Source organism: Tetrao urogallus (assembly GCF_951394365.1).
Source record: "Tetrao urogallus genome assembly, chromosome: 6".
NCBI lineage: Eukaryota > Metazoa > Chordata > Aves > Galliformes > Phasianidae > Tetrao > Tetrao urogallus.
The window spans coordinates 50,652,604-50,667,048 of NC_136819.1; the positions used below are offsets into that span (position 1 = coordinate 50,652,604).

Below are 14,445 nucleotides of genomic sequence, written 5' to 3' on the forward strand. Positions count from 1 at the left end.
TTCAGATTGGTCTGAATAAAACAATTTTATGAAGACTTGTCATTAAAAAAAGATCAATATAAAAATAACAGTAGTGATATCTTACTCAGACTTGCTACCAGTCATTATACTATCCCTTCCAATTAAGAGTTTATTGCAGGAGACACTCCATCTCGTACACTGTCTTCTGCTACTTACACTGACTCCAAGTGCATGCTAAGGGTTGCCATTGCCAGAAATTTCACAGGGAGTGACAGTGATGATGGCATCTGTAGGGATGGGTGGCACCATCTTGCCCAAGGCTAAGGCCCATCAGCGAGTGGTTGGACCGTACCCTGGAGGAGCATGCAGGGTGACTGTGGAAAACAAGGATGAGCTGCAGGGTGTAGGCTAGGTCTAATTGCAACAAGGTGAAAGGGAACAGGATGGGATTTTATTCTGCTTTCTTTTCTTGTGTCATAAAACTAAAAGATGTTGGGCAAACCACTGCCTGACAACTTCATTAAAATTTTGTTTTGTTTTCCTTCAGTATTTTGTCTCTCTCTGCCCCCTTTTTACAATTTAACTTGGCTTATAAACATCTTGGTTGTCATGCTCACAAACTTGTTTTTGAGTATTCAGAAGCTGATATAGTTTGGGAACTAAAGAAAACAGGATCGTGAATGACGCTGAACTGCATCAGTGTGTTTCTCTCTCGTAAGATGCTTCTGGTTACCTTCCTGAAATACAGGTTTCACAAGGAACTCCTCTGGCGCAGAAGTTTGTCTGGCAAAACTAATTGATGTGAAGTGGTCCAATTAGGAAACACGCTGCACTTTTCCACTTCTAATGGGGAACTCTGCTATGATTTATGTCCTGTAGGAAGAGTTTACAGACTTGGAATGTGTCTTCCTTATTTTTGCACTGATAAGCAATATGACTTGTTTGTGTTTGGCAGTCCCCAGGACCAAATGCTGGCAAATAGAAAGGGTAAGAATTGTTCAACCAAGAGTTCATCTGCCCTAGCTTCTTCAGCTAATGACCAGCCTACATGTGCATGCCTACTAATAAAACTGAAAGAACTGTGTTCATTATCATTTCATGTAGCAAAACAGAATGGCATCCACACCAAACAACTGGTACATACCCCACCACAGCTCAGACTGACCTAAAACAAAACGCCTGGCATTTTCAGGGACCATCCTCCTCAGAACCACCTTTCTCAATGAAAGTTCACAAGTGATAGGAGAGCGGGCAGAGAGCTCACTCATAGAACTAGCTCTGAGCGTCTGATGTGCCTAGCAGGTTCCTCTAGCAGGAAGATTTTCCAGGATCCTAACGCTTAAACGTCTCCTGCTGGCAGCCAGCTTGAGCCCCCAGGCCTTCTATTCATGAGCTCAGTAATAAAGCACTTTTACTACTTCAGGTTCATAGTTAAGCATTTTCCAAAGCAGAGGGTACACCCATATGGAAATCAAATACTGAGAAGTCAGTTTTTCCAGCTAAAACATTTCAGGTGCTTAAATTTGCCTGTCCCAAACATAAAAAATTCCCAGCAAGGCAAATGCTCTCACAGGTAAATAGCTGATCAAGACAAACAGGTCAGCAGCTAGCTCAGTGACTCTGAGGGTCAATGCCCACTGCTTTACTGGACTTTGAACAGTATTTCCTACGGCATATTGTTAAAAGAAAAAGCAAGATAGAGTAATCTTGTCACATACAGGAAAGTTCTGTTTATAAACCTTATTCTTACCTCATGTTTCCTGCACGTGAACTTCACAGATTTGGTACAGTACATCTACACGGCCACTTGATTTTTTTTATTGCATGAATTGTTACTGTGCAACATGAAAAAGCATCTGAAAGCAACTGATTTGTTTTCCATACGATTCATTTGCATTGCCTTCATCATAATCCATTACTAAGGCAGCAGAGTAGGAGTTGATAGTGCCATCTTCTCTCTTTCCCCTGCAGAGATTTAACTATGTAAAAGATTGATCTAATGGCTTAGTGCTACAGAAATACTTAAAATTTATTCCCTAAACCCTAGCCCTGTGATCCACCCATTCATTTTGTGGTTGCTCTGACTCACGTTAGGCTATTCTACAATCCAGTTTGTCTCATTGAAGCCACTATATTCTTTCTTCCTCATTTTTGCTTTTTTTTTTTCCCCCTCCTGTTTTATTGCATTAAATCAGCTCACAGGAGTTGGCCATGCAGCAGAATCAGCACACACAGCCAGCAGCTCTCTGAGCAGAAATATCAGTACTGATTTCCAGCAGCAGTGAGCTGATAACTTAGCTCACCGCATCTCAGGAAAACATACTGAGCTATCAGATCATGTGAACATGCCTCATCTATACTGTTTAGAATCTAATTAGCTTAACTCCTACCGGAGGTTCTTTTGGACATGAAGAGACTTCATACGGTTGTTTTTGCATGCTCACCTCTTAAGAAAGCACCCCTCAACAGAAAGGTGGCAACACCTGTAGCTATTGCAAGCATTTTTACAGCGAGCATTGAAGCAAAGCCCAGGAGTGTGCAGCTTTCACTGAAGGAATAACACAAGCACCAGCCAATGTAATTACTGTAATGCAAGGCTGGATGCGAAGAAAAAACAAACACCAGATTTAGCAATTAGAGGTAGGGGTGGTTTCCACACAAAGAACTTTATTTTCCTAAATACAGCAGTGAAAAAACAAACTTTTGGAAGAAGAAAAAAAGAAAAAGAAAAGAGAGAGGATTTTATGTCTATATGTTTAATCACTTTTTCTAAGACAAAAATCATTGACATTCTGATAACTCACATTCGTAAATAAATAAAGGCAGCAGGGCATAACATTCAAATGAGTACCCTGTAAAATTAGCAATGTATTTTTATTAATCAGGAATATAACACTGCAATACTTAACCTTGAATTTGTATATACACAAATGCCACACCTTACACAGCAGTAAATCAGGACATACACCATAGGAGCATGTACAATAATTTACGTTAACAAAAGCCTCCTCCAAACTGGTAACAGAGCAAAAACCCTCTGAGAGGTGAATAACAAAAATAAAGACTGACATAACCAAACAAAACCAATTCAAAGGGAAATACAATTAACAAGTAGAAATTATGAAGTATCATTACCTCCCCAAAATGTCCAGCAACCTGTTTAGCTCTAAGGTAGGTTACAAAGAACACAGAAAAGTTACTTTACTTCGGTAGAACACTAAAATGCAAGCTTTTGCAACTTGGTCCATTTACATTTTGCTAATTATTTAGCCTGCCATATTGAGAAGTTGTGTGTTCCTCAATGTTTGGATATAGAAAGGAATCATTACATTCTTCAGAACAAAAGCAATACTTTGAGAAATCTCTGCTTTTTCCTTTTCTTTTTTGGTTAAGCATATTTGGTTTTCATTCATGCAAAAATTGAACTGATCCCATTCCAGATGAGGATTTTACCATAAAATTTAAATAATCAATTGATTAGATTACAGAACAATGGGAAAAAGCTTAATCCACACGGTATCGTGCTACCAAATTCTAGTCAGTTAATGAAAATGGCACTAACCTTACACATTTGCCTCACTAGAGATGCAGGCTTGACTTTTTAATTCAGAGAAGCTGAAAGACAAGCAGAGTTAAAATAGATCTGAAAACTATACTTACTCATTTTCTGCCTAAGTTCAAACACTTATAAAGCTACACATGGCCTCCAAAGAACACCACCATTAAATTGTTAAACAACCTACAAGAAACCACTGCAGACCTGACAGCAATACAAAAGAAAAATGCATACTATTACCACACTACTACATTCTTACATTTCCTAAAAATTTAAGCATAAACCAGAGATTGAAGTTCAAACACAGAGAAATCTTGAAATGAGTAAAATAATTCAGGTGTCAAACATCACTATTCCGCGTCAGCCATAAAGTCTATGAATACAGATTGGAATTTTACCCAGAAGAAATGGTTTTATTTATTTATGTATTTATTTTTAGGTAAGGGCAGATACATTCAACCAGGTTGTATCTCTGAAGAGCCAGGGAGAACCCTGCAGCAAATGTTCTGTCATTGCCACACTGTACCTTAGGTACTTAACTGGAAAAACAGATTGGTTTTGGCAAGTAAAATGCAGAGAAATCACATACACGCTCACAAAACAAGATATACTCACACTCTGAAGTTACACAGGCTTTCAGCAGCATCTGAAAGCATGTTGCAGAGGAAGAGTACTCTCTCCTCCTTGTCCCTGATCTCCGTATTTACTTTAAAATAAATAAATTCATCTTTAAATAGAATATATTTTTCCAAACTTTGATGCTTGTTGTCAGGACGCCATACAGCAGTTCTCACCTATTGTATTACATTAACTTGAGATACAGTGGAATTATATACGCATAATAAATCCAGTTTGCATCAAGCTGCCAGTAAACAGTTTCTGTATCCACACATAATGGTGCATGTTTGCGGTGTCCTAAAGGCACTTGTCTCTCACAGACAGCACTGTCTTATTTAATAGGTTAAAAATATATCTAAAAATACTTCAACATCCGAAATGGTCTTTACTCCTTAAAGAGGTGCAAAACATCACCTATGGAACATTGATTCATTAATTCAACATGAAAGAGCGAAGTGCAAAGTTTCTGTAATTAAATATATCTCTCTGTATTCATTCATTTTAATGCCATGCTCAAAAAAAAAAAAAAAAAAAAAAGCTAAAAACCATGCTATAGTAGAAATGTGATAGGTGCTAGCAGCCACAAATGAAAGGTAGTGCATAAAGTAGTACAGTCGAGCTTACTTACAAAGCTTATTTATAATTAAGCAGTGAGTTACAAGGAGAGACGAATGGCAAGTCTTTTCCAAGACGTGCCTAAAGCCACACCTGACCAGTATGAAAGATCTATATATGTATATATATCACACAAACGTACATCATTAGGGATGCCTTTATATCTAGCTATCTAGTTTTACAAAAATAATTCCAAAATGCTCATCTGCTTCAGCGTAACTTCTGTTTTCATCCAATAGGAAAAGTCAAAACCAGACAGAACAGCAGAATTTTAAAAAGATACCCAAGTAGCATTAATAAAGTTCATTGCAGTTTTCAGGTGCTAATGGATGGCAGTGTGAAATCCTCAAAACCCAACTCATCTGGCCAGTATGTATCTACAGATTGTCCTCTTCAAGTTTCAGCTTCTTAAAGCAAACATTATCAGAGTTTCCATCAGCAGCAGAACTGTTCTTGCAAATCATAGGTCACAGATACCATTAAAAAAGTGGCTTTGCCTATGTAAATTTGAAGCTGGCATTATACTTCTGCTAAGTAGGAAATCTAAAGAGATCTAAACAACCAGAAAGTGTGATGGATGGAATAAAACAAGTACAACCCAAAAGGCAGCAGGTTTGGTTTTTTTTTTTTTTTGCATTTAATACTTTTCATCAAAACAGCACATTAAGAGCATCCAGACTGCTATGGAGTTACTGGGAGGAGCCTCATGCTTAAACACTAATTTTCATATCCAGCTTTCTTGAAATAGTTCTGCCAGTACTGCACCACAAGGAATTTTCTGCATTTTGAAATATCTGCATTCTCTGAACATTACAACAGGTTATTAAAAAAAAAAAAAAACAACAATCAACCAACCAACCAACCAAACAAAAAAAAATTTAAAAAAAGAAGCAATTCAATCAACTCTTAAGCTGCTCCTTCAGAGAATCACATTCCATTGCTCATAGCATTGACCAGAATTGCTGATGGTGTACTGACAGTTGCCATGGCAAGTGGGTGACTGCGTGCACGCATATAGCCAAGGTAACTTTATGCAACCTCCATGATTTAAGCAAGCATAGAACACCTTATGTGCTGCCAATGTAACTATAATCCTACATGACGTGCCGCAGGAAAAAAATGTTATTTTATGTCAGGCCATGGCTCCTTCAATACTCCCACTCATCTGTTTTCATGTCCAGGTAGTAAAGGATATTCTGTGCAAGCTTTACTGCTTGCTTTCTGGCAGCCTTACATCGCTCATCACCTTGTGGGTCAACAGCATCAAGTGCAAGAAGTTGTTTTGTAAGGAGTTCTTCCAATCGCATGTAATTTTTATCTGTTCTATTTCCATCAAAAGAAATCACCTCCTGCTGAATTTGAGACAAGCTTCCAAGAACAGTCCAAACTGCTTTATGAGACTGATGTTCTGCAGCAGTCTGCTCTGCGTACATCTGCCTTTTCCCAAGTGCTTCCTTTAAATCGATGTATGTTATGAGAGTTTGTACTTCTATCACAGCTCTTCTCCTGGCTTCTCTAATACAAGGATTTTTTCCCGGACTCACTTCATCTAACTGAGCAATTAATCCCTGCAGTTCTGCTTTGGATCCCAGATACAAATCAGAAGCATTCTCTGCTTTCAAAAGTAAAGAATTAACTTCCTTCATTTTCTTGCGGATTTCTTCTATTTTTAGAATGGACTGATTTTGTGCCAAATCATAAGCGTGAGTAGAATCCGCTTCTTCATCTAAGTCCAGGTATTTCTGCAATTTATTGATCTCTTCCACGACCTCCTTCCTGTAATTCCTTATTTCTGTGCGACCGCAGACATCCAAAGCATCCAAATCAGCGACGAGGCCTGTGAGCACGCAGCCTAAATGCCTGCAGGTATCATTACTGCTCACTCCCATCAGAAGCGCAATAAGAGTTCCTCTCGCTTTGTTCACCTCACACATCACAGAGTTAATCTTGGAGACAGAAGGATGCGCATCATTAGAGAGCGGCAGGGAGAGCTGTCTCTTGGCGCAGCTCTCTATGATCTCCTGCACGGCACACACTTTGGTCAGGGTGCGATACCTCGCTTTGCGCAAAGAAACCTTCCCTCCGGTTTTCACCTGGGTGAGCCTCAGCACGATATCCTGGATGCCTTCTTCAAACTGCTCGTTTACGCAGTTGCCTCCTTGGTAGAAAGGCGTGATCTCGCGCTCCACCAGCACCTGTGCCTCCTTGAAGATGGCCTCGATCTCCAGCCGGCGCGGGTGGTTTGCGTTCTGCTCCAGCTCCTTCAGCAGCCGCTCCGTCTCCTGGGCAGCTCGCTTCCGGGCCTGCTGGATGTCCCCTTTGCCCTCGGTGTCCACGGAATCTATCTCGAACAGCTGCTTGGTGAGGGACCTCTCCAGCTTCTTGTAGTCCCGGTCCGTGGACAACCCGCTGAAGACGGCCACTTGCTGTTCGATCTCTTTGACTTCCTTCTGTATTTCGTGCAACCGTTTAATGGAAGGGTGTTGGTTCCCCATATCCATGCTCTTCTCTCATCCGGCTTCAGACGAACTGCGAGGAGGGCAAAGAGAACACGGCGGTTAATCGGGTGCCGCGCCATCTCCCAGCGCCGCTGTTTACAACTTTCCCCCGGCGCTGCGGCCGCACCGACAGCCCTGTCCCGTCCGCGGGCTCGCACCGCTCCTTCAGCCCGGGGCTGAACCCGCTGCAGGCGCAGCGCTCCCCCCACCCCGCCCCCGGCCGCCCCTTCCCACCGCTCCGGCGCTGAAGGCGACGCGGCCCCGCAGGCCCCCCCCGATCCCCGGCTCACCCGGCAGCCGCCCCCGGGCTGAGGCACGGCGGCCCGGCGCGGCGCTGCGCCACGGCCGAGCGGTAACGAAGGGCGCGGAGCCCGGAGCGCGGCCCCGCCCCGCAGCACCGCCCTCGGCTGCGGGGCCGCCCTGCCCGCGCGACATCGCCGTAAAGCGCGGCCGGCGGCGGGGGATGGCGGCTGGCGGCGCCGTGCGGGCGCTGAGCGCGGGCGGCTGCCGCTACGGCCGCTTCTCCTCTTCCTTCTCCTCCGGCGGAGGGGAGCGGGCGGTGAGTGCGCGTCGCGGTGCGTTTTAAAGCCGTGCGCGGCTCCGGGATGCGCGTGAAGTCTCGGCGTTGCTCGGGAACGGCGCTAACGCCGGTCATCCCGCGTGTTTCCAGGGGCCGCGCTTCCGTCCCCCCGCCGGCTCCCGCAGGGACTGGATCGGGCCCCCCGACAAGCGCTCCAACCTCCGCCCCGTCATCTTTTACGTGCCGCCCCGCGAGTCCCGGCTGGAACGGCGGCTGCGGGAGCTGCGGGAGGAAACCCAGGCGTGGAACCAGCGCTTCTGGGCCCGGCAGAACACCGCCTTCCAGCGGGTGAGTCCGCCGCCGCTGGGGGGCGGCCTCGGGCCGGGCTGGGCGGGATGGGGGCGTTTAAGGGTCCCTTCTAACTCCAGTGACTCCGTGACAGGTCCTGTTGCGCTGGCAGTTGCAGCTTGTATCGAGGCTGAAAGCAAGGACGCATTCAGTTGTGTTCTGCTTTCTTTTCTGATTGCACCGAAAGGTCTGGAGCACCTCTCCAATGAGGAAAGGCTGAAGGAATTGGGCTTGTTTAGCTAGGAGAAGAGAAGGCACTGGGGAGACTTCATTGCAGCCTTCCAGTGCTTGAAGGGAGCATATAAACAGGAACGGGAGCGACTTCTTACACACAGTGATAGGACAAGGGGGAGATGGCTTTAAGCTAAAAGAGGGGCAGTTTAGGTTACACGTTTAAAAAAAAATCTTTATTCAGAGGGCAGTGAGGTGCTGGCACTGCTACTCAGAGAAGCTGTGGGTGCCCTGTCTCTGGAGGTGTTCAAGGCTGAGTTGAGTGGGACCTTGGGCAACCTGGTCTGCTGGGGGGCAGCCAGCCATAGCAGGGGTGTTGGAGCTCACTGACCTTCCACGCTAAACTATTCTATGATGCTATGAGTTAGGAAGAATGGGAGTGATTCAGTAATTCATTATTTCTGAGCTTTGATCACCATATCCTCCCTGACCTTGTGAAGATTTTGGCAAAAATAAAACTTTTAAAAAAAGTTTTGTAGAACTGCTTTTTGAGTTTGAGAAAATGGTGAAAAGATAATTATTGTGTATACATCCAAATAATGACAGATTTTAAGGCTGCGTGTTTTTCTGAACACAGAAATTCTCAGTTACATACTTTGTTTTATCTTCACTGTTTGTTTTTGTAAGGTTTGGATGTAGAAAAACCAAGTTAGTGGTACTCCACACATGAGTTGTGTGTGTTTCAGTAGGACACGTGTATGAATTGATTGATGCTTGCAGCTAGCAGGTTCATTGAATCATCAAATGGCTAAGGCTGGAAGTGACCTTAAAACTTACCTAGTTCTAGACCCCTGATGTAGGCCCACCAGCTCAAGCTGCCCAGGGCTCCATCCAAGCTGGCCTTAGGCACTTCCAGGGATGGGGCACCCACAGCTCTCTGGGCAGCAGTGCCAGGGTCTCGCTACTGTCTGAGTAGAGAATTTCTTTCTAACATCTAACCTAAATCTTCCGTCTTTCAGTTCAAAGTCATTCCCCCTTGTCTTATCACTATCAAACTATACAAAAAAAGTCTGTCTCCTACCCAGTTATAAGTTCCCTTCAAGTACTGGAAAGCTGTGGTGAGGTCTTCCTGGAGTCTTCTCCAGGCTAAATGAGCCCAACTCCTGTAGTTTTTCTTCATAGGAGAGGTGATCCAGCCCTTTGATCGTCTTCGTGGCCATCCTCTGGACCAAGTCCAAAAGGATCTAAGCAACAGAGCTTTATCAGTTTAACACAAAGTCACTGTGCTTGGGAAAATGTTTTGTTGATGTTTCCAAATTTAATGAGTGTTGTTTGTTATTTCAGAGGGTATTAGGCACTGGGCCGTTACATGATTTAAAAATAAAGGCTTACTTCAAGGACCGAATGCCTCAAATTCTAATGTGGAAAAAAAATCTTTTAGGAAAAAGAAGAATTTATCTACTCAAGACTGAAAGCCAGGGGTCTGGAAACGAGAGATGAAACAGGTTAGTGAGATCTTTGTACAGTTCAGGATACATTATGAATTCTGTTAGACTTCAGATTTTGCTAGTTATGTGCTGTGTGTTCTATGCCAAGTAATTGTTCAGAGCATGCATATGGAAAGTGAGATCTTCTGTTTCAGTGTTTGTCCCCTCATTCCTCCTTGCCCAGCTGGAGGTAATGTGCTGAAATCCTCTTCAAGTGACTTAACCCTTCTGCAGCCTAAGGAAGAACAGGCTTTCTTCTCTCACATTTCTTAACCCAGTGAGCTAGCTGAGCTGAACGTACTAGAGCACTTGCCTTCAGTGGATACTGTGGGTGGGCAGAAAAATGCATGCTCTTTCTTGAGGTCCACATTAAATTAATACAGTGTTTTCTATGAGAGAGAGTAAGACAACCTCTGAAGAATAATAATGCTTTGGGTTGGAAGGGACCTCAAAGATCACTTCTTTCCAGCCCCATTGCTGCAGGCAGGGTTGCCAACCAATAATTCAGATGCTGGATCAGGTTGCCTGTGGCCCCATCCACCCTGGCCTTTATCAGCTCCAGGGACAGGGCATCCACAGCTTCTCGGGGCAAAGAGGCAACAGCTGTTCTCTGACCATCTTTGTCTGAGCACAGTTGCTGTAAAATACTTGCCTGAATAATTTATTATGTGAAATAGAAATAAGGATGCTTTCGTAATGTAGAGAATTGGCCATTGTAGTACAAAGCTGAACATTTTGTTTGTAGAATAATGATGCGTTTGACTTCAGGAAAGCATCTGTACTGATGTTCTATATATCTCAGACCTTTATGTTCCTCTTCTGTTCACGTCCTAGTGATCGGTGTGTGACTGCAAAACAAATTAAATTCCGTTGTTAAGAAAAACTACTGCTTTGTGTGTTTTTTGGTTGTTTTTTTTTTTTAAATCTGAGAAGTAGAAGAGAAAAAAAAGTTTCTACATCCCTTACGTTGACTGCACATATTGGGTTGGCCCTTCGTTGTTCTCACACAGGGCTGTATATAGATAAGAGTAATAACTGCATGCATGTACAGTTGGAATAAAAGTTATTTCTTATACAAAAGATTAATAGTGCTGTCAGCAGAACTGATTGAAGATTATGACTAAAGCTGTTATGATGATTTTATCCCATAGTATGTTAGGATATTGTAATACTGATAAATAGCACACAGTTCTATGATCAATCTTGGGTGCTTTAATATTTGTTTTTGGAACAATAACAAGTTGAATCTCACAGTTTCTTCTCCCTCATGTCTGTATTCTCTGGGAAATTCTAATTTGACCTTTGTTTTAGAATTGCTGTTGATGCTAAAAAGCTTTTGTAGGAAATAACAAAGTTGAGAATATTTGTTGGCTGTCCAGGTGCTACTTGTGTGCGGTAGAAAAAGATCTTCCTTTCATGTTCTGGGGAGAGAATACATGTCTCCTTAGCTTCCACATTGAGCAATATGTTCAAATCTGTGCATCCTCTCTTGTACTTCTGTACAAAAAGAGTTGCCTACTAAAGTAATATATCTGACATATGAAAGAGCACGTGTACTGAGATAAGTCACTTGAAATTTAGTAGCAGCAGTAGAAAAAAATGTATTTTTGACAGTGTTTTGTCAGTGATGAATCGTGTTCTGCCTGTACTTACAGACCTCCTTTTAGGGAGGAAACTCAAGTTCTTAAGTGCTCTTACTGGCAGTGTTTAGACTTCAGCCCTGTGACAAATTGTTAGTCAAGAAGTAGATGACTTTTTTGGGGGAGCTCATTGGCTTCCTAAATAAGCTGAGACTTTTATAAACAAACATCACTTTTATGAGTAAGAAGGGTTTAAGAATTACTGTGCTGGTTCCAAGGTGCACTGTGTTTTAATCTGCTGTGCTCCATTGCTAAGTTTTTAATATGTAAATGTATGTGTTCAAGGTTATACAAGAAGCCTGTGAGAGCAAGCGGTCAGACCTAGCTCCACAATCTGAGCCTGGTGTTTTAGTCTGAAGATCTGTCTTCACATTGTCATGCCAAAACTTATTTTCAGGCCAGAAAGTGACATTGAATGCAGAGGAAATGGCTGACTTTTACAAGGACTTCCTACGTAAAAATTTTAGAAAGCATTTGCATTATAACAGGTATGTAGAATGTATTTATGTTGACATCATAGTTTAGCCAAAAGGTGTAGAGGATTGGATCTAACTTTGTTTTTTACCATAACTTTTTAAAACGAGCACCTGAAAGTCTTATTTTGGAAAATGATTTATAAAGTGCTGCTGTTAGCGCATGACGTGAATTTGCATTGGCATTTGACTTCGCTGTTTATTGCTGATTTTTGTGGTGAAAGAAGTCTGGTGTTAAGGGACAAGATCAATTTTATTTCTCCTGTGGCATTGGACCTTTTGTTCCTGCCAATTGAAAGTGATAAATGTGTGAGTAAAAAGATGGCAACTTTAGAGTAACAGATTCTACTCAACTAAATTGAGTAAGGACTAGTAAATGTGATTTGCCTCAAAGGAAAATCATTTAGTAAGTGTATTATTATTATTTTTGTTATTATTTTGCAAATATGCACTCAAGATGAAGCTGAGTACCTTTGAGTTTTATTTGTGTGTGGCAAAGCCTTTTTGAAATGACCCTCTGTGCTCATCCTGAATAGAACTTCTGCTGCAGTTGGGTGCGCCCACATCCACTCACCTTTTCATGTCTACTGTGTTGTTGTTGTCACTGTTCGTACACAACTTGATAAACTGGACTGGGATTCTGAAACAACTAGAGAATGACTTGCAAATACACATTACCAATCTGCAAATAGCTTAGTGGAGAGAAGGAAATAGGAAGCAGGCAGAGGATGTTACTCAACCCAGTTAAAGTAGTGCTGTCCACTGCATGTGAAACCAAAATGTCATTTCTTCTCTGTATTGGAATGAAAGACTATTGGGCTCTAAGGTCACAAGTGTTCTCAGATTCCTGATGATGTAACATGAGTTAGAATTCTACTGTCACTGTAATTGATCTATGAAAAAATGCAGTTTAGGGTTCTTAGTATGTGTTGTGCATATACAATAGAATTGTTCTTACAGTAAAGTAATAGCATTTAAAACAAATGAACATGTTTTGCCTCGGAGTGCAGGAAGCAAAACCAAAGAGTTCAGGCTGTTTCTGAAGGTGGTGATCCTTGTTGCTGCTTTGTTACAACACACTGAATGACTGATGCCAAGGGGAACTGCACAGCCTTGAAAACAGTGGAGCTTATAGGCATTCTTTTTTTTTATTTTATTTTATTTTTAAGGGTCACATTTAAAAAGATCAATTTATGCATTCATCTATATACTTTTCTGCAGTGTTGTTGGCTGGCCTGAAAACTGGCTGCTGAAGTGTTTAAGCTTCTAAAATTTAGGTAGAATAAAGACAATGGCTGTGCATAGACAACGAGAATATATGGTTTGGGGTACCTAGAGTGGAGATGGTCTTTAAAAAAAAAAAAAAAAAAGAATGGGAAATGAGACGTGAAAGGGGAAAAGAAACAGTTGCAGTGTTAGCATGATATTTTGATTTAACATGACATTTCAGAGGGTAGCTCAGTGCTTCTTGTCAGCATGATTTTCACTGCTGTCCTTGCTGAGAGGTTAATATCTCAGGTCTGTGCTAATCTGTACATGCAAGATTTCTAAAAGATATGACAGAAGACCTAAATTCAAGGTGTAATGTAATGTTCTCTGCTGTTTCTACAATAAGAGTACCGTATTGCAGCTTGTGTGAAATTTTGCAAAATAGGGGAGGGATCCGTGGTGGAAAAATGAAGGTAATCATTAAATTACTTCAGTTGGTAGAAGGAGCAAGAATTTGAAGCAAATGCCCAAAGATTAAAAAGTGGTATATTTACAATATTTAGAAGTCACGTATACCAAAAAGCAAACTTTGGTAATATTAAAGGCACGGTCTTTAAAAGGTGAGGCTTTATGAAAAGTGTTTCCTGTATTGGATTGCATAATTAAACTTTGAAGTATGATTTTACTTCCTCTTCCTTACCCCTCCCCCCCCCCAAAAAAAAAACCCAACCAAACAAACAAACAAAAAAGGTGACCAGTTATGCCCATTCCAACACATGCATCTTCACATCTGCACAGATACTACACATAGCACAGCACTGGTGGGAAATCCTTAAAAATGGCTTGATTCTGAAGGAAAGCTGGTCATCATAAGATTAAATCTTACCTGATTTGAAATGCAATTGGTTATGAAGTTACGTATTAAACTTCTTTGCAGTTGAGCTCTGAATAATTGTAGCCATATATTCCACATGCAATCTGTTCATTATGTGACTATCCACATCTGACATTTTCTGAAGTTATTTAGTCAGATGAGGAAAGTGTTGTCACAAAGAATGGAAAGTGTAAGTCATCACAAAGTTGTCATTTGTCAGTGCCAATGGATGTCTTAATATATTTATGTTCCTTTTTCTCTTCTTGTTCTGTGTGCTGGTTGTCTTCCTGGCTTTGGAATCCAAGAGATTGGTATAAACGTAACTTTACTATCACATTCCTCATGGGCCAGGTAGCACTGGTGAGAGCCCTGAGGTGGCTTCGTCGGAGAACAACAAATGCTGGAAATCAGTGATCACAGCTCCATGAAGAATGTAATGCTACCTAGACTGCCAAGGTGTGCTATTAACTTGCTA

At 41.9% G+C, this 14,445-nt stretch overlaps 2 protein-coding genes across 2 annotated transcripts in view; one reads left to right on the forward strand and one right to left on the reverse strand.

The window, feature by feature from the left end:
* Positions 1–5,898: 5,898 nt before the first annotated feature.
* Positions 5,899–7,251, reverse strand: BAG5 (BAG cochaperone 5; the record flags this gene model as incomplete). Its single annotated transcript, XM_079537119.1, has 1 exon — positions 5,899–7,251. One exon carries the CDS (start codon positions 7,249–7,251, stop codon positions 5,899–5,901), a length of 1,353 nt encoding a protein of 450 aa, XP_079393245.1.
* A 673-nt stretch (positions 7,252–7,924) lies between these two features.
* Positions 7,925–14,445, forward strand: part of KLC1 (kinesin light chain 1) — a gene marked incomplete at both ends in the record, with an annotated part of 57,575 nt that continues 51,054 nt past the window's right edge. Inside the window, 3 exons of the mRNA XM_079536988.1 lie at positions 7,925–8,116; positions 9,729–9,792; positions 11,812–11,902. Of these exons, the coding sequence (XP_079393114.1) occupies positions 11,841–11,902 (62 nt within the window). The remainder of the gene's footprint in view (positions 8,117–9,728; positions 9,793–11,811; positions 11,903–14,445) is intronic.